This window comes from Rhinopithecus bieti, unplaced genomic scaffold, assembly GCF_001698545.2.
Source record: "Rhinopithecus bieti isolate Rb0 unplaced genomic scaffold, ASM169854v2 scaffold_13351, whole genome shotgun sequence".
NCBI lineage: Eukaryota > Metazoa > Chordata > Mammalia > Primates > Cercopithecidae > Rhinopithecus > Rhinopithecus bieti.
The window spans coordinates 2,054,500-2,072,050 of NW_016807514.1; the positions used below are offsets into that span (position 1 = coordinate 2,054,500).

General features: G+C 61.7%; 1 protein-coding gene across 1 annotated transcript in view; it reads left to right on the plus strand.

Moving 5' to 3' along the window:
- The first annotated feature begins 59 nt into the window (after positions 1-59).
- Positions 60-17,551, plus strand: part of MEGF6 (multiple EGF like domains 6) — a 122,344-nt gene continuing 104,852 nt past the window's right edge. The window contains exons 1-3 of the mRNA XM_017882421.1: positions 60-440; positions 9,119-9,253; positions 16,527-16,636. Coding sequence (XP_017737910.1) covers positions 310-440; positions 9,119-9,253; positions 16,527-16,636 — 376 coding nt within the window. The 5' untranslated portion in view covers positions 60-309. The remainder of the gene's footprint in view (positions 441-9,118; positions 9,254-16,526; positions 16,637-17,551) is intronic.

Genomic DNA, 17,551 nt, shown 5'->3' on the forward strand with positions numbered 1-17,551 from the left:
GGGGTCGGGGCTGGGGTCCGGGCTGGGGGCGGGCCGGGGGCGTGGCGGCCTTCCAGGCTTCGGGCCCGGGGCACGGTGCTCACCGCGCTGGGGCGAGTGTCTGCAGGGTGGACCCGGCGACCAGGTCTCCGCGGTGCCACTTCGGGCGCCGGCGGGAAGCCGGGCGCTCCGCACCTGCAGCGACTTTGGGCTCCGCGGACCCGGCGCGGGCACCTGTGGCTGCGTCCTGTGGCGCACGTGGAGGCGGAGGCTCCGGGGAGCCGCGGAGCCGCCTGTAAGCCGGGAGCGGAGAAGGCACCGGCGCACACGATGTCGTTCCTGGAAGAGGCGAGCGCAGCGGGGCGCACGGTGGCCCTGGCGCTGGTGCTGCTGCTGCTCCCCGCCGTGCCCGTGGGCGCCAGCGTTCCGCCGCGGGCCCTGATCCCGCTGCAGCCCAGCATGTGAGTAGCAGGAGCTGGGAGGGCTCGGAGGGTCGTCCAGAGACCGCGGGGCCTCGGGAGGCCCGCGGTGGACCGAGCTCCGAGGCTTTGTCCCTGGGGCTCCAGAACAATGGGCTGTTTGCGTTGACTGGGGAGGAGGTGGCTGAGACCCAGGGCTCCTGGGTCGAGTCTGGAGCCCTTCTGTGGCAGGGCCCCTCGCCGTGTCCCCTCCTCCTCTCCCACTCTCCCCTTCTTTTGCTCCGTGATGTGGGTCCTGCAGGCTCAGGCAGATACTGTACTTGGAAAGCGGTGAGAAATCTGGGCCCCTTTCCGGGCAGGGTCTGGCCCCAGAGCCCGGCTGGGAGAAGGCAGAGAGGAAGCCGCCTGTTCCCGCTTCCCTCCAAAGCCTGTCTCCTGGGGTCTGGGGGCCTTCGCAGGGGCGAGCCGTGCCCAGACGGGGGAGCTGAATGGAGTTGGTCTGTGTGTTAAACACGTGTACTTTGGGCTGTTGAAGAAGGAATTTAGTGCCAGAATGGGCAGGAAGAGAGGGTCAGGGAGCCAGCCGAGATGAATTTAATTTTGGAAGATGATTCCCTAACGGGCCGTTTAGCGGTCTCTCTTGAACAGCAAATCAATCCTTGTGTTGGCCTCAAAGGAAAACTGGTGCTGCAGTGGAGGAGGAGGAGAAGGAGGAGGAGGGGAGTCGCTGGCGCCCCCACCCAGCACTCCCTGGCCTTGCTGGGCAGGGGTGGTGGGCGAGGGCCAGGCCCAGGTGAAGGCCTCCTGTCCCACAGCCTCTCTGTCTGGGGGCCACAGAGGGGCTCTCAGGCTGTTCCTGTCCAGCACTCCCCCGCAGGACCTGGTGCTCAAGGGCCCGCCTCAAACCTGGCCGTGCAGGACCGAGCTGCAACTGGCTGGGGACTGAGAGAAGAAGCTGCCACGTCAAGCTGGTGGAGGGGAGGGGGTCCAAGCTCCCAAGATCCCACCCTGGGTCTGGCTTTACTCCAAGAAGGAGGCCTTTTCAAAGCCGTGCAGTCCCTGGGTGGGGGCCTTGCCATCCGCAGTGTGAACGGCGCTAGTCCTGCCTCCGCATGACGACGGAACGTTCCCCTTTCCTGTGATTCCAATGCCTTTGTCTGAGGAGAGCTGCAGGCTCAGATGGGCCACCACAGTGGCCTTCGCTGCTCAGCCAGCCATCTCCTCCCGGGACCAGCCAGGGGCTTCCAGGGGCATAGGCTCCCCGGAGTCCCAGGGCTGGGCTGCTGCTCGGCGGATGGCCTGCTGTCTCTGCTCGGATGTCCCTGCTCTGGCGAGGGGCCTCTGCCACCAGTGCACTGCGGAAACTGTCGGTGGCCTTCCTGGGCCCCCTGCCGGACTCGGACTTGCTGGGGTCTCCAGGAGAGGAGTGGAGGGTCTGCTTCCTGTGTTCTGTCTGTGCACCTGGGCTCGGGAGGCCCTTCACGAGCCTGGGGCAAAGCCGTTTGAAATGGTGGAAATGGGTTGCAGGAGACTTGGCTGTCTTTGCTCATCCTTTCTCCAAACCTCCCTTCCTCTCCCTTCTCTATCCTTCACATCCTACGCTTCTCCTTGGGAGCCTCCCTGGCTGCAGTAAGTGGCGATGGCTGCGCTGGGGGCCTGTGCCCCTGGTTTATCTTCTTGGCTCCAGGCATATCCACTGGGAGCCTCTGCTCGCTCTGCTCACAGATCGTCCACCAGCGAGAGTCTGAGTTCTGTGACGGTGGCAGGCATGCCTTCCACAGGCCGGTTGTCCTGTAAGGACCTGGCACGTGCCTGGACATGCAGCCAGGCCGCAGTGGGCCGCAGTGTGCTGAAGTTGGCCGGCTGAGTGAGTGCAGGGACCCTGAGCTGGACCCTGGAGAGGTCCCCACTGGGCTATGGAGAGCAGGGCCTGTTCTGAGGCTCAGTCTGTGGGGCAGAAAGGAGGAGGAAGCTGTGGGCTCTGGTATGGGGGTGGGGCAGGGGCGCTCTTGGCTCCCTTACCCCAGAGGAGCAGGCTGGGTCCCAGAGAGTGCTCAGTCCCTACCGCTCCTGTCCTCCCCACCACCCTTTCCTCCTGGGAATCTGATGAGCAGGCAGAGCCTGGCATGGGGCAGTGGCACCCCGTTTGGCTGAGTTTTCCTGAACCACTGGCTGCTGAGTTGAAGGCTTACTGCGAACCTCCTGTTAATGCTAGAAGCCGGGGCCTCTGGGAGATGCTGTTGGGGGCAGTGAGGCGGGTGTCCCTCACTCGCAGACCCAGGTGCTTTGCCCCATCTCTGGAGTGGGCAGAGCTGATCTATGTGCTGATTCAGGTCACTCTGAAGTGAGTTTCCGCTACAAGGAAGGACGGCTGGCCTCTTTCCTGGGGCCTCATGCAGGACGCCCTAGGCTGCTGGCTGGGCGTCTGGGAACAGGGTCTGGGAGAAGGGGGCCGATTGCCCACCTGCTAAGGCACGGACCCACAGGGCTTGGACCAGCCGTGGTTGGAAGTTCCACATTTTGGAGACCCTGAGAGGCGCTGCTGGGCTGCAGAGAGCTCAGGTTCTCTCTGATGGAGTCCCCCCTGGGCAGCTGTGCTGCAAAAATGGCCAGTGCTCTGGAATCAGCTAATGGTATGATGTCTCCCCTCCAGGATGGGTCGGGCCCTGCAAGCTCAAATCCAATCTTGCGAGTAGCTCTTTGGAACCACTGGCGCCATGGGCTCCAAGGGCCCCATTTCTGAGCCTGAGGCCTGCAGGTTGTCAGCAGGCCTGCTCCCCAACCCCAGGGTGTAGAAAGCAGCTGTTCTCAGCCTCCCCTTAGGGCCCTGAGTTTCACAGCACAGTGACATGGAGGGGAAGGAGCTCTCTGTGAACTGCTGCCTTTGGGGCTTCAAGTGACGTTGTTCATTGTCTCCTTGTCTTTGGGAAGGCGTCTGAGGGGCCCCAGGGCAGGAGCTGGGCTCCCCCAACCCCAGGGCCTTGAGATTCCCCCCATGCTGGCTACGCGGGGGCCAGGGAAGCATAAGCAGAAGAGAACCGTGCGGGTAAAACGAGCCTTTAAAATAAATGTGAGGGCCGCAGTCCTGAGCGACTCCCTCAACTCCCCCCCCCGCCGCCCCCGCTGCCCACAGGGGTTTGTTCAGGGGCTGCATTCAGCCAGGCTGGGGAGCTGAGCCAGGCTGGCTGCCCGGTTTCTGGATCCCCCGTCCCCAATCTGGTGATGCCGTCGCTGGGCCCAGACTGTCGCTGCCCGCCCTGGAGGGACCCTGCAGCATGCCCATCTCTTGCCAGTGGAACCCCAGCTCTGCCCGGGAGCAGATGGCCCACCAGCTGGAACGCATTCGGCCGCTGACCACGCCGGGTCCACTCTGTAGTTCCGGAATTCCTGTTCCATCCCCCAGATGGGAGGCAGGCTCCAACCGCAAGGAACAGTGAGGCCTGGGACTCTGGTCCTGTCTAAGGTCACCAGACGTTTTATTGGGTTCTCCTCAGACCCATGTGCAGCAGCGGCAGGTTTCTTTTTGTCCGCTCCTCTGCCTGCCCTCCCCCTGCCACCTTCTCCATCCTCCCAGGTGGGAAGGCCGCTGGGGCGGTGTGTGGTGCGGGAAGGCCGCTGGGGCGGCGTGTGGTGCGGGAGGGCCGCTGGGGCCGCGTGTGGGGTGCGGGAGGGCCGCTGGGGCCGCGTGTGGGGTGCGGGAGGGCTGCTATGGCTGTGTGTGTGGTGCTGAAGTCCCCAGAGGAGACAGTCGTTCCCACACTCACCTCTCCATCCTTGAAGGCCGGCTTGATGGATGATCGATCAATCTTGTTGGGGGTCACAGCAAGAGCCACCCAGGAGCCGTTTTCAGGGACCACAGCCTGGCTGGGCAGGGCAAGGGCCCTCTGGCCTTGGGGAGAGCCGTGAGGGGGAGAAGTTACTGGGGAGACATAGGGCGCACCAGGTGGGCAGGGGCCTGGAGAGTGACAGGTGTGATGTGCGGGAAGGGCTGCTGGGTGGTCGAGGGTGGGGTTGGCAAGTGGTCTTGGTGAGTCCTTCAGCATTGTCATCTTGCTGGTTAGTGGCAGCTGAGATTGAGGTTTGAGGAGGGCCAGGAGGGACAAGAAGGCCCTTCAGAAGGGAGCACCCAACCCCTCAGGACCCCCAGCCCCGGCCATGTCCCCGATGTCTCCAAGCCCCAGGGGCCCGAGCTGTCATCACACCTGTTTTCCAGATGCTGCATTGAGGGCTCAGAGACAGTCAGTGATTCCTCAGGCTGCACAGCAAGCCCCAGGCCTGGGGTGTCTGCTGAAAACCTAGGCTCACAGCTCTGCCCTCTCTGTGTCATCTCCATCCTGAGATGGTGACAGAGTCCCTTCACAGTGGCTGCCCTCAGCACAGGGGCCATAGCAGAGTCAGGGGCTGGACCCTGTAGCCCAGAAGCTCGCGGATCATCGGCCTACCCCCACCCCGCCCCCCACTTCTGTTTTTTTGTGGCAAGGAGTTCAAGGCCACCTGTGCCCAGGGCTCACCATGGGTAAGTGCGTTGCAAGGCACAGGGGCAGCAAAAGAGTTCAATGCCTGTAGCAGTTCCTATGGGCCCACTTTCGAGGTACGAGTGACACTTTCTCCGGAATAAACAGTCCCAGCATCTGCAATAACACTAGCTCACACCTCCTGAGAGCTGTCAGGAGCCCGTTTCTGTGCGGGCTCATCTAACCCTCATGACAACCTGGCAAGGTCAGTGCTGTGAATCCTTATTTTACAGGTGACGAAACTGAGACAGAGGCTCAGTAACCTGCATGTCTTAAAGACGGGCTGTGGGGAACTGAGAGTCAAACCCAGGCTGCCTGGCAGTGAGACCTTGCTACAAACCGCTAGGCCTGGGATTACAAGCTTGAGTGTGCTCCGGCATCCCCTGGTGGGCTTGGGCAAACACACGCAATCCTTCCCTCCCCGAGGAATGCTGGGCCCCACCCCCAGCATCCTGCATTCAGTGGACCAGGGTGGCACCCAGGAGTGTGCATTTCTGCAGGTTCCCAGGAGGGGCTGCTGGTCCTGGCCGGGGGAGCCCACGTTGAGAACCAGTGCGTGATGCTTTGCATCCCTAGAGCCCGACGGTCGGTGGGGTGGGTGCATTCATCACGAGTTCTGCCCTCCAAGATGCACTAGTGCTTTAAAACACCCGTCTCTGATCCCATATTTGACACTGTTACATGAAAGTGTGGCTTTTTGAGTTTCAGGGGGACAGTGTATCTGTTAGTAGGAGGAGGACAGGGGTGACACTGTCCCAGGAGGGGTTGGGGAGGGGTCTTCACAAAGGGGTGTATGCTGTGTGGAAGGTGCATGGGTGAGGAAGCAGGGGGGTGCCACCGTGAGGCCAACGCCATCCCTTGGGTGGGGGCTGGGTCCTGGAACCTGGAGAGAGGGGGTGTGGCCCCTGCCCCTGACAGGAGGGCCAAACCCCCCATTGACTAAACCCACCCCTGCAGCCAGAGGGCAAAGTGTGTAGATGTGATGTGTGTGCCTGTGTGTGTAACTGAAGTGTGTGTGAGAATGGAGTTGAGTGTGCATATTGTGTGCGAGTGTGGTGGAGTGTGGTGAGCATGTGTGACAGTACAGAAGTGTGTGTGTTCAATGAGTTATGTGTGTGATTGTTGGTATGTGTGTGAGTGTATGTCATTGTATGAGTGTGTGTGTGATTGTGAATGTGTGTGTGTGAGAGTGTGTATGAATATATTGTGGATTTGTGTTTGAGTGTGGAATTGTATGTGTTATTGTGTGTGAATTTATATATGTATTGTGTGTATATATGTGTTGTGAGTGTATGTGTGTTGAGGGTGGTGTGTGATTTTGAGTGTGAATGTGTGATTGTGAGTTTGTGTGTATGTGATTGTATGTGGGTATGATAGTGAGTGTGATTGGGTGTGTGTGGACATGTATGAGTGTATGAGCATGTTGAGTGTGTGAGCATGCATGTGAGTGTGAATGTGTGTGATTGAGTGTGCTTGTGAATGTGTGTGACTGTGTTTGTGTGATTGTGTGTGTGAGAGTATGTGTGAGTGCATTGTGTGTTAGCGTGTGTGTTCAAGTCCGTGTAAAGTATGTGTGACTGTGTGTGGGTATGTGAGATTGAGTATGAGTAAGGGTGTATGTGATTGTGAGTATGTGACTCTGTGGGTGTGCATGAGTGGTTGTGAATGTGTGTGAATGTGAGTTTGTGTGTGATTGAGAGTGTGAGTGTGAGAGAGAGAGAGTGTGCTTGTGTGCAGGTGCTGGGAGGATGTGATCCACAGAGGTCAGCCTTGGGTCACAGCAGGATGGAGTGGGGCAGTGGCCCTGGGGGCTGTGAGACCATCCCCCATAGGTGCTGTAGTCTAGGGGTCAGGAATGAGGTCAGGACCCAGCCCCAGGGAGGCTGAGGAGGGACCTCCCTGGAGACGTGACCCTCTGGCCCTGATCCAACCTCTGGCCCTGCCCCCTCCCCTGTTCTCACGCTGGGATCCGTGGCTCTTGGGACACAGAGGGCAAACAGTGCTGGCGGAAGGTGGGAGAGGCCTGGCCCTTAGTCCTGTCTGTACCTCTCATTAGCTGGTGACCTTGAGCAGATCAGGGGGTCACTGTCACCTCCTCCCTGGGAGGGGTGAGATTCAATGATGTAACATCGGGAAAGGACCTGGTGCTGGGCACGGAGGAGGCACTCCTGAGCGAGTCACCTCTTCCCTGGCTCGCAGGTAGAAATAGTCAGGGTTTTTGGAAGTCTTGCTCCCTGCCCAGGAGGGAGTTGTCTTCCTGGTGCAGGAAGAGGCAATGGCAGAGCCTTTCCACCTGCCCTGGGTTCCTGCAGCTGATTCCACCTGGCTGGAGGGTCCCCATGGCTGTGGAGGCTTCTCAGCTGCAGCTGCAGGTCCGTCTGGGAGTTGGTAGGGAGCCTGGACTCTGCTCATGGCCAGGGGGAGCTCTGCCCTGCCTCATACCCTGCCTTGTGCCCCTGCCCTGCAGTCACCTGGGCTTGGACTCCAGAGATCAATGCTGCCTTGGGTGGGCAAGCCTCAGCCCTGGGATGGGCAGTTTGGGAAACTGCGGGAGAGTGTGGGCAAAACCTCTCGGCAGGAGGTCACAGGCAGGACGTGGCCAGCCGCAGCCCCAGCCCCTCTCGGACTTGACTGGAGATCTGGAGCTGGACTCTGGTCCCAGCCTTCATCTGCCCCTTTGTGGGTGGGCAGCTGGAGGCCAGGGTCCCTCCTCTGTGTGCCACAGCTGCCTGGTGGAGCCCCTGCTGTCCCAGCTGGTGAGGCCCTGCCATTTGCCACTCTCAGCTTGGTGCCGCTGTGTTGGGTCTGTGCTTTCTGGATTTGTTCAGCCCGAGGGGCTGAGCTGAAGTCAGAGGGGACACAGGGCTTCCCACACAGCACAAGCCCCAGGAAAGAGGAAAAATGTAGTCCTCCATCGCGAGAGCCTCCATCTGGGAGTGGCTGGCCTGGGGCCAGGGTGGCTGGAAGGGGCGGGCAGTCTCTGAGTGCTGAGCCAGGGTCTGGCCCAACAGGCAGCAGCAGGTTAGGGGCTCCTGGCAAGGCCTGGGCAGAGGGCGGTACCGAGCCTGGACAATATTCCTGGTGGAGTGGGGACCTCTGATGAGGGGCTGGGGGAACTCATGCCACCTGCTTGCCCCTAGGAGGTGGGAGGGGTTCTGGCGGGATCTGCCAGGCTTGCTGCACTGAGGCTGGAGGGGAGACACTGGCCCACACCAGGTGTGCCTGGCCCTGGTTCTAGGTAGCAAGCCCAGAGCTGGGAGAGCAGGACAAACCTCTTCTTTCCTCTGAGGCCCCCCAGACGTGACCTGACTCAGTGGGACACGAGCGTTGGAGTCTTGTCCTTTCCCCTCAAATTTGCCTCTGTGGAGGGAGCCCGCCCCACCCATCGGTCAGGCTAGGCCAGGGGTGAGCCCCTGCTCTGGGGGTGCTGGCCCGTGTGGCCGTCTTTGGAGGGTCCCTCCCTCTGACGCTTCCCCCTGAAGGGTCTGAGTCCTTTCTCCACCTGCTCCGAGCCCGGTGGGGTCTGGATGGCTGGCTTAGGGCACCTGTCCCTGGTGTGTTCCCCTCCCCTGGTTTATGCAGGCTCTGGGCTGGAGAGGCCTTGGAGGGGACCTGAAGGAGCTTGGCAGGGATGGGCCTGGGGTTTTTACCTCCTCCTCTGAGAGCAAACACTCACCAGTGCGGGTAATATGATGCCAGGGAGCCGCTGACTTCACAGCGAATGGGCCCGTGTTCACCCCACTCTGCCGTGGGCGAATTCCCGCTCAGCCGTGTGCCCAGCAGCAGCAGGCCTTGGGACATCTCTGAAGCAAGGCGGGGAGGGCTGGGGTGGAGAGGACAGATGGGCCCGGGCTTGGTCCTGGATTCTGGACCAGGCGTGATGGTCCCTTGAGGCTATAGTTCTTGTCTGTTGAGGCAGCCTCGTTGGTGGTTGTGTCCTGAGGTCTTGAAGGACCAGGAGCCACGCTGTAGCCCATGCATCGGGATATGGCAGTCATCTTGCCTTTTCCCCTGAGCTCCTGTGCCCTCAAGCCTGGGACCCACGGTCGGCCTGGGGCACTGGCACGGGCACTGTGCTGTGGAGGCCTGGCCATGGGTCTGGACCTCACTCCAGATGAGCTGGCACCCAAAGCTGGGGGTGCAGGAGGGGTGGGTGCTGCCGGCTAGGGGTGGCCGAGGCGCTGACTCTCTGTGTCTCTGTTCCAGGCCCCACGTGTGTGCTGAGCAGGAGCTGACCCTGGTGGGCCATCGCCAGCCGTGCGTGCAGGCCTTCAGCCACACGGTGCCAGTGTGGAAGGCCGGCTGCGGGTGGCAGGCGTGGTGCATGGGCCATGAGCGGAGGTAGGTGCAGGGGCCCCAGGGTCCCATGTTGGGGGAGGGGCTCTGTTCACATAAAGGGCAGCACTGACCACCCAGGAGCTGGGTAGCTGAGGCTGGGACTCCGTCCTGGTCCCGGGGCCACGCGGACCCCCTGCCTGAAGCCCTCATCTGAGCCTGAGGCCTCTCCCACCCTCTGGGTGAGGCTGCCATGGGGCTACTCAGATGCTGTAGCCCTCTCCTGTTTAGTCAAGCACCTGGCCCAGGAGGATGCTGGCCACGCAGGAGGGGGAGAGTGGTCTCAGCCTGCCAGGGGCCCGGCAGGAGACTGCTGCTGCTTGGCCCTAGGGCCTTGTTCCCAAACACACGTGAAACTTTTTATTGCTCAGGATTTTATTTCAACACCGAACTTGAGTGCCTGTGCACACCTCTCCCGTTTTATAGTCTCAGGCTCTGCAGAGCCAGCCCCACTGCAAAGTGGGTTGTGTGGGGAACTGGCAGCCACCCACTTCAGGTGGAGGGTTTCCGTGTGTCTGAGGGAGGGAAGGCAGGAACGCGTACTCAGATAAGAGTGTGGTTTGGCTTCTCAGCCTGGGATCTGTGGAGGAGCTGAGGCCCTGCTCTGTGCTGCTCTCGTGGGCATGAGGTCCACGTGGGACACCTGCATCTGCTGTGCCTGCTCGAGGGGCCCCAGCAGCTTTCCAGTCAGTGTGTGTTTGCTGTGCAATTCAGATGTGTTCAGAGTAGAGGAGAAAGGAACCATTAAGCAATAATGGTGGTTTTCACTCAGGGACGGTTCTGTCTTGCTACCCCGGGACAGTGGAGATGTGGAGTCAGGTTTGGTGACAGGTGAGCTGGGCAGGCTGAGGCAGGGATGCTGCTCAGCGTCTGCAACATGCAGGACAAGCCCCAGACAGATGACCCAGCCCAGTGCAGGAGGGCTGAGGTTCAGGGACCCTGAGACCCCCAAACAAGACATCTCAGGAGGGCTGAGGTTCAGGAACTCTGAGCCCCCTAAACAAGAGATCTCGGGAGGGCTGAGGTTCATTGGCCCTGAGCAAAAAGAAGAAGAAAGCTCCTCTCATTGTTTTCCCCAAAATAGCAGCTTTTAGTCTATCCTGACTGTCATCCGTGTGTGGACGCGGGCCCGTCCTGTGAGTGTAACCCGTGCGTAGACGCCGGCCCGTCCTGTGGGTGTAACGCGTGTACGGACGCGGGCCCGTCCTGTGGATGTAATGTGTGCGTGGATGCCAGTGGATTTACCTGTGGGAGTTTGGTCTCATCGGCCAGGTCTCCCGTCAGCAGCTCATGGTGGAAGAGATCCGTTTCTGGAAGCAGCCAGAAGCTACCTGAGCACAGGGCTGGAGAGAGTCCTGGTGGCCCAGCTGAGGAAGTGCCCCTGCCATGGGGGTGGGATGTCTCCATTGCCGTCTCCAGCTGGCCTCAAGGCAGGGTGGGAGCAGTGTTGCTGATGTACCAAGTTCCTCAGCCTCCTGGCAGGGCACTGGGGGCAGCCGTGGACAAAGTCCCCCTGTCTGGGGGGGCCACCGGCAGGGGATCCCCTCCTGGCATTACCCAATGCAGGGTATCCGGGCCTCTTCGCCAAAGCTCCCTCCCGAAAGGTGGCCGTTCTGCCCCAAGGTCCCAGGCTTGTCATTGGGGAGGGGCCGAGGTCCACCTCTGAGGACTCTGTTCTCACCTGGCCCCCACTCCTGGGGGAACCAGAGGCCTCTTCCCACCCTGGTGCCGGGGGGATGGGCGTCTCGTGTGCTTTACTGGAACCAGCCCCAAGTGAAGTGGTGACACACGTCCCGGGCCCCTGTCCCTTTGGGATGCTCCTGGGGCTGTTCGTGCGCACAGGGTGCTCCCAAATCCCATGTTTCCTCTTTGTGCCCCCTCCCAAGCCGCTGGGGGCTGAATCCAGCTGTGCAGCCTTGGGGGAGTCTCCTCAGATGCCTGGTCCAGACGTCACTCCACGCAGCGAGACTTTGGGTGGAGACCGGCCTGGGGCCTGCTCCCTTCATCCCTCCCAGGAGCCAGCCCTGTCTCCCGACCTCCGGCTCCCACCTGTCCTTTTTCAGAGCGTTGCTGCTCCTCCTCTGGCATCAGGAGTCCCTGTCCCTAACCCTGAGCCCTTGCCTGTTCGCCCTCGAGCCCCCAGTGCTTACGACCAGATTCCCAACTCGCTGTGGAACTGGTGGGGACCCCAGCATCCCAGGTGGGCTCTGGGTGGCATCATGGAGATGGGCACAGGCCACTCTTCCTGCGCCCACGGGGACAGCTCTGCTACGCAGCAGACACCTGGGTATGTGTGACTGGGCTCAGCATGGGCAGGGCCACTCGTTGGCTTGGCCACCATTCAGCCGGGGCACTGAGCAGTCGAGGCCCCTGGATTCTGGGGAGATGCAGGGAAGGAGGCCCGGCCTGCCCGTAGGAGGGCACAGAGGGGCGAGGGCCGGGCAGGCCTCTGGCATTGCAGCCCAGGCCGGGGCAGCTGAGGCAGGACCCCAGAGCACTGTGGCACTGAGGGGTGACTCAGGGGTTAGCTGGTGTCACGGGAGGCTCATGGTTTCATCACTGGCTCCACCCATACCAGCGTGGTGACCTCAGCCTCCTTTTTCTCACCCCTGAACTGAGCTGACAGTGTCTCCTGTACCTGGGGTCATGCCTGTCAGAGCCTAACCCTTTCTGGGCTGCCTGGCACAGACTGGGGCTCATAAATAGGGTGCCCATGTGCAGAACAGCCCCAGCAGGGCAGGGGTCGGGGCTGGCCTGGGCTTCCTCAGGCCCTGGAGTGAGGAGCAAGCATGAGTGCTGGCAGGCAGGGCACCACGCTCGCCCCTCAGCCTCTACACACCTCCATCTGCCACCTCGCCAGCTGGCCAAGACTGCCACCAAGTCCTCCACCATCACGTGGCTGGGTGACTGGTGACTCGGGCTGTGAGGCCACAGCTGGGCTTGGCGGCAGGCACCCTGCCCAGGCCTGAAGGGCACCATGTGGCTCTGGATGTCCAGCTTTGCCTGTGGTGTGCCCGTGCCAGGTTGTTGGGGCACCATGTGGCTCGGGATGTCCAGCTTTGCCTGCGGTGTGCCCGTGCCAGGTTGTTGGGTCTGGGGCACCCACATGTGGCTCGCGGATGTCCAGCTTGCCTGTGGTGTGCCCGTTGCCGTGCCCGGTGTGTCTTCTGTGTCCAGGTTCATGATTGGGGCCCATGTGGCTCTGGGCTGTCCTGCTTTGCTCTGCTGGTTGCCGAGGGTGCCTCGCGGTTGTGCCGTGTCCAGGTTGTTGGGGCACCGATGATGGCTCGAGATGTTACATGGGCTTTGCTGCGCTGGTGGTGCCCCGTGCCTTACGTCCTGTTTGGGGTGCACCATGGTGGCTCGGCGATGCTCCATGCTTTGACTGCCGGTGTGCCCGTGCCAGGTTTGTTGTGGCCCATGCGGCTTCTCGGGATGTCCCGCTTTGCCCTGCGCGATGCTGCCTCTGCCAGGTTGTTGGGGTCAACCATGTGGCTCGGGTGTCCAGCTTTGCCTGCGGTGTGTCGCTGCGGTTCGCAGTGCGCTCAGTGTGTGGGCTCATGGTCAAGTTGGCGTGTCCCCTGAAGGCTTTGCTTCTGGCCTTCTCTTTCTGTAGCGATTCTTCTCCACTGGTAATTCCCAGTTGGTTGGAGCAGGGTGCAGGGTGGCCGAGAGCCGAGGGCGAGAGGCAGCAACTGCGTACCCCACAGCCTGAGGGCACCCTGGCTTGCCTGGTGCAGGGTCACCGTCCTGCCCTGGACAGACAAGGAGACGCCTCCTCTCTTGAGTGCTGGGGGGAGAGGCCAGCAGGCTGGATGAGCCCCAGTAGGGTGGGAACCTGCTGTGGCCTCAGTTTCCCCACCTGGCTCACAGCAGCGGTGAGGATAAGATGAGCCCCCTCCCCGGGCTGGCCCCGAGGTGGCTGTGTTGTGGTAGCTGCGGTCAGAAGGGCAGCGGGCGTCAGCCCCTCGTCTGCCTTCAGGGCTGTGGAGCCTGCTGCCAGCCTCGGGCAGGGCCGCGGGGTAATGGGTGCTGCAGCCCGGCCCAGAGTAGTGAGGCTGTGAGTACAGCTGAGAGAGTGCCTGGGTGTTCAGGGGTCTTGCTCTCAGGCCCCTCAGTGGGTACTTCCCCGACAAACCCAGCCGGGGGGGCCTATGAGTAAAGAGGCTCCCGCCCTCTGAGGAATGAGGTCCCTGAGAAGGAAGGGGTGGGGGAGGGGCTCTGAGGGTGGAGCTGCCGCTCGGGTCCCTCCCGCCAGGCCCACACTCCCTGAGCCGTGGCCTCCACTGTGAGCTGGTAGCTCCAGAAGGCAGAGAAGTGGGCACCCAGGGGCAGCCTCATTTCCACAACGACCCCCGCCCTGCGGGCACCAGCTCCTCAGCATTGGAGCCCACGTGAGCTGGTGCTGGCTGCAGGGGAAGGAAGGGCTGGTCTTCACGGGGGCTGCAGGGGCAGCAAGGGTCATTCTCTTTCGGGGGGATGGAGGGGGTGGTCAGTGGCCCGGGGAAGCAGCACATAGCCCGGCACCATTGCAGCCCGGGAGAGGGAATAAATATTTACCATGCACAGGCCCAAACACTCTCAGCTCTGCCAAATATTGTTCACTGTGGTGGTCGGTTTCTGTCCGGGCAAGTGGTTTCATGTCCTGCCAAGACGGGGTTTGGGAGGCGCTCCCAGAGCGTCTCTGCAGTGCGCGTGCATGAGCCCACGCTTCCGGGAAGCAGCCGCCCGCCGGCCCCTGGCCCCGCTTGTTTGTTGGGTCAGGGTTCCCAGGGCCCACCTCCGGCCTCCCATGCAGCAGCCCCGGCAAGCTGGGGGTGTTTTGTTACCCAGAGACGGCAGCCTGGCTGCCCCGGCCACTCCCAGAGGCTCAAGGGCCCTTGATCCCAGGCTGTTGGCTGGGCCCCTGGTCACCGCCCCTGCAGACAGCGGCAGAGATGGGGGAGGGTGGCTGGCTGTGGGGTCTGCAGGCTGCGGGGCAGGCCCGGGGCGGGTGCATCTTCAACTCCTTCGTTTTCTCTTCCTGTGTCTGTCTGCCTCGCCTCTGTCCCTCTCTGCCTCTGTCTCCATCCTCCCGCTGTGCACATCCACATGAGCAGTTGTCCTTGCAAACACAAAGGCCTCAGAGCCCTGGGACCCGTGGGCATGTGCCACGCAGAGAGCTGTGTGAGAGTCTCCTGCCACTGCTGCAGTGAGCCCCGATGAACCAGGTGGCTTCAAAGCAGCAGGGCTTTATTCTCTCCCAGCTCCAGAGGCCGGAAGTCTGAGATCAAGGTGCGGGCAGGCTGGACCCCCGCAGGGGCTCTGAGGGGACGTCTGTCACAGCCCCCAGCTCTGCTGCCAGCTGTCTGGGAGTGCCTTGGCTTGTGGCCGCCACTTCAGTCTCTGCCTTCCTCTTCACACGGCCATCCCCTGTGCCTGCGTCCAAATTTCCCTCTTCTTATAAGGACGCCAGTCACTGGATTGGGGCCTCCCATCCCCTGTGAATGACCTCATGTTAACTAGATTGCAGGTGAAGCAAAGATCTTATTTCCAAGAAGTAAGGTCACATCTGGGTGGGCCTGAATTTGTGTGGACATTAGTCACTGCAGAACAAGCAGCAGGAGACAGGGCGTCCGGGTGGGCAGGTGGCACAAGTGGCCATCTGTCTTGCTGGTTCTTGCTAGAGTGAGGGTGGAGGCTGCTTGGGCGGTGGAAGGGTGAGGACCCAGGCATCAGGGTGGCTCCCCGGGGAAGGACGGCAGGGTTGGTGGGCAGGTCCTGGGGTTGATGTGGCCCATGCTCTGAGGAAGCAGGAAAGGAGCTTCCTTGAGAGGCAGCGAACCTTCCAGAAGGCAGAGAAGTAGGCACTCGTGTGGCAGAGGCCTCGTTTCTCTGATGACCCCAGCCCTGCCTGAATGAGCTCTCTGGTGGCAGTGGAACCTGTGCGAGCTGGTGGTGGCTGCAGGGCAATGAGGGGTCGGTCGTCACAGGGGCTGCGGGGTCTGCAGGCCCACCAGTCCTCTCCAAGGGTTGTTCACTTTAGGGGGCATGGAGCGGGTGGTTGGCGACCTGTTGGGGGTAGCTTGAGTTGGAAGAGTCCCAGGCAAGGAGGAATTGAGACTTAGGAGCCCCAGGCCGGGGGTGTGATGGTGGGAGGCTTGCTGGGGCTGTGTGGGCTGGGGTGCCCCCACCTCCCACCCTCCCTCTGCTCAGGGCAAGTCCCAGAGTGGGAGAGGCAGGCCCCTTGCCAAATGCTCTGCCAAGACTTCCCATGCAGGGGGCTGGTGATGCCTGCAGGAGCAGGGAGGAGACAGGGGCTGGGCAGGGCATGGCGCAGGGTGTCCTGAGGTGACCCAGCTTTGCGGGCTGCACGGTGTTGGCGGCCTGGGGCAGCCTCTGGACTTGGGGAGAGGGACGGCGTGTCCTCTGGGTAGCTGTGGTCTGTCTGGCTGTGGGCACCTTCTCACACTGGCCCTGTTGGGCTGCCCATTCCCAGGAGGACACTGGCATCTCCCAGGGAGCCCTACCATTTTCTGCTCAGCCTTAGTGACAGCCCCAGCCCGTCCCATCCGAGCAGGAGCCAGCCTGTGGACCAAGGCTGCCCTGGCCACACTGCCCCGGGGAAGCCCTCCCTGCCTGCCCGCTATGGCATCTCCTCTCTGACCTGGGCCCACACAGGTCCTCCTGCTGCTCCCCATAACCACTTCCTCCAGGTCCCCTCTGTCTCCCCAGCTCAGCTTCGTCCTCCTAGGTGTAGGGGTCAGTGGCCATGACACCTGTGTGTGGGGCTCCTACTGGGGCCATCTGCTTCACTGGTGGACTGAGAATATGGAGTCTGAACTGGCACCTCCCCTGTCTGGCACAGCCCACCCAGCCCCGGGCACCACAGGCCCACTTGGCTCATCCCAGAAGCCATTCTGGCTCCAGGGCTAGGCGCTCTCTAGGCACTGAGAGCCAGGTGAGCGGTGAGATGCGCATCCCAATGCCAGCCTGGAGCCAGGACCACCGTGGGGAGGGAAGGGGCCGGGCAGAGGCAGTGGGGTAGTGTGTTCCCGGGTTGCATGCAGCACAAGGCCACTGTCGCTGGCTCCAGCACAGCCCCTGCTGCCTCCATGCTGCCGCCTCATTCAGAGGAACCTGGCTGGGCATTGGCATCAGCCACCCCACTCGAGAACCTTGGTTCCACAGCCTGTGCAGCTGGGAACTCGGCTGATGCAGTCAGTCGCCCCAGGGGTGAGTGAGAGCCAAATACAGCTGGTCCTGCGATGGTAAGCACTTCCCTTCTTTTTCTTTCTAGAACTGTCTACTACATGGGCTACAGGCAGGTGTATACCACGGAGACCCGGACCGTGCTCAGGTGCTGCCGAGGGTGGACGCAGCAGCCCGGCGAGCAGGGCTGCCTCTCGGGTGAGTGCCGCCTGCGCCTCCCTGCCCTCCCCTCCACCTCCACCCCAGATGACTCAGCAGAGTCATGAATCTGTGCCTGGCCTGGTGGGGATCGCCCTTCCGCGGCAACACGAGCGACGCAGGGGCCACTCGCTCAGCAACGCCGCTTGCCAAAGGCTGCAAAAGTGACCTCAGCTGAGGCTGGCAGAGCTGTGGAAAGAGAGCTGGGGCCGGGTGGGGTCAGTCCACTTTGCTGGCTCTGCCAGAGGATGGGAGCCTGCCATTGGCAGGGTGTCTGAGGGTGTCCTGGGGCCACGCATTGGTGTCTGTGGGTTCATGTACCCCTGAGCCTAGTTCGGGGTTCACCTGCCATACCACGCTCACTCCCAGCTCCCTGAGTCCCTCACCCTGCCCCGTTTCCCTATACCATGTTCTCCTAAGGCCAATCTGGGCTGGGTGGCAGGCCTCAGCCTCAGTGGGTGCAAGGGAGCTGCTCCTTCCTCTCTCTGTATGTAACCAGCACAATTCAAGAGGCCTGTGCTGCGTACAACCTGACCCAGGCAGGTGCTGGTGTGCTGGGGCTCAGAGGTGCGGGCCCGGGACTGGAATTGGGTGGTCTGAGCTGAGCGGGAGGCTCTCAAGCCTCTGCTTTGTGAAAGGACTGGGGCTCACAGCTACACAGGTGTTTGGGAAGAGTTTCAGGTGTGGGGACAGGAGTCCCACAGGTGCAGCTGCCTGGGCAAAGGGGTCAGTGTCCCCCGCTGGGAGGGGTTGGCACAGAGGTCATGGGACCCTGTCCCATAAAGCTGGTCTCTGCTAAAACATTGAGGTAGCATCCTGCCAGTGAGGGACAGGCTGTGCCATGGAGTGTGGCTGAGAGTCACGCACTCCCCACATTTTATTTTGTTTTTTACTTTTATGTTTATTTATTTATTT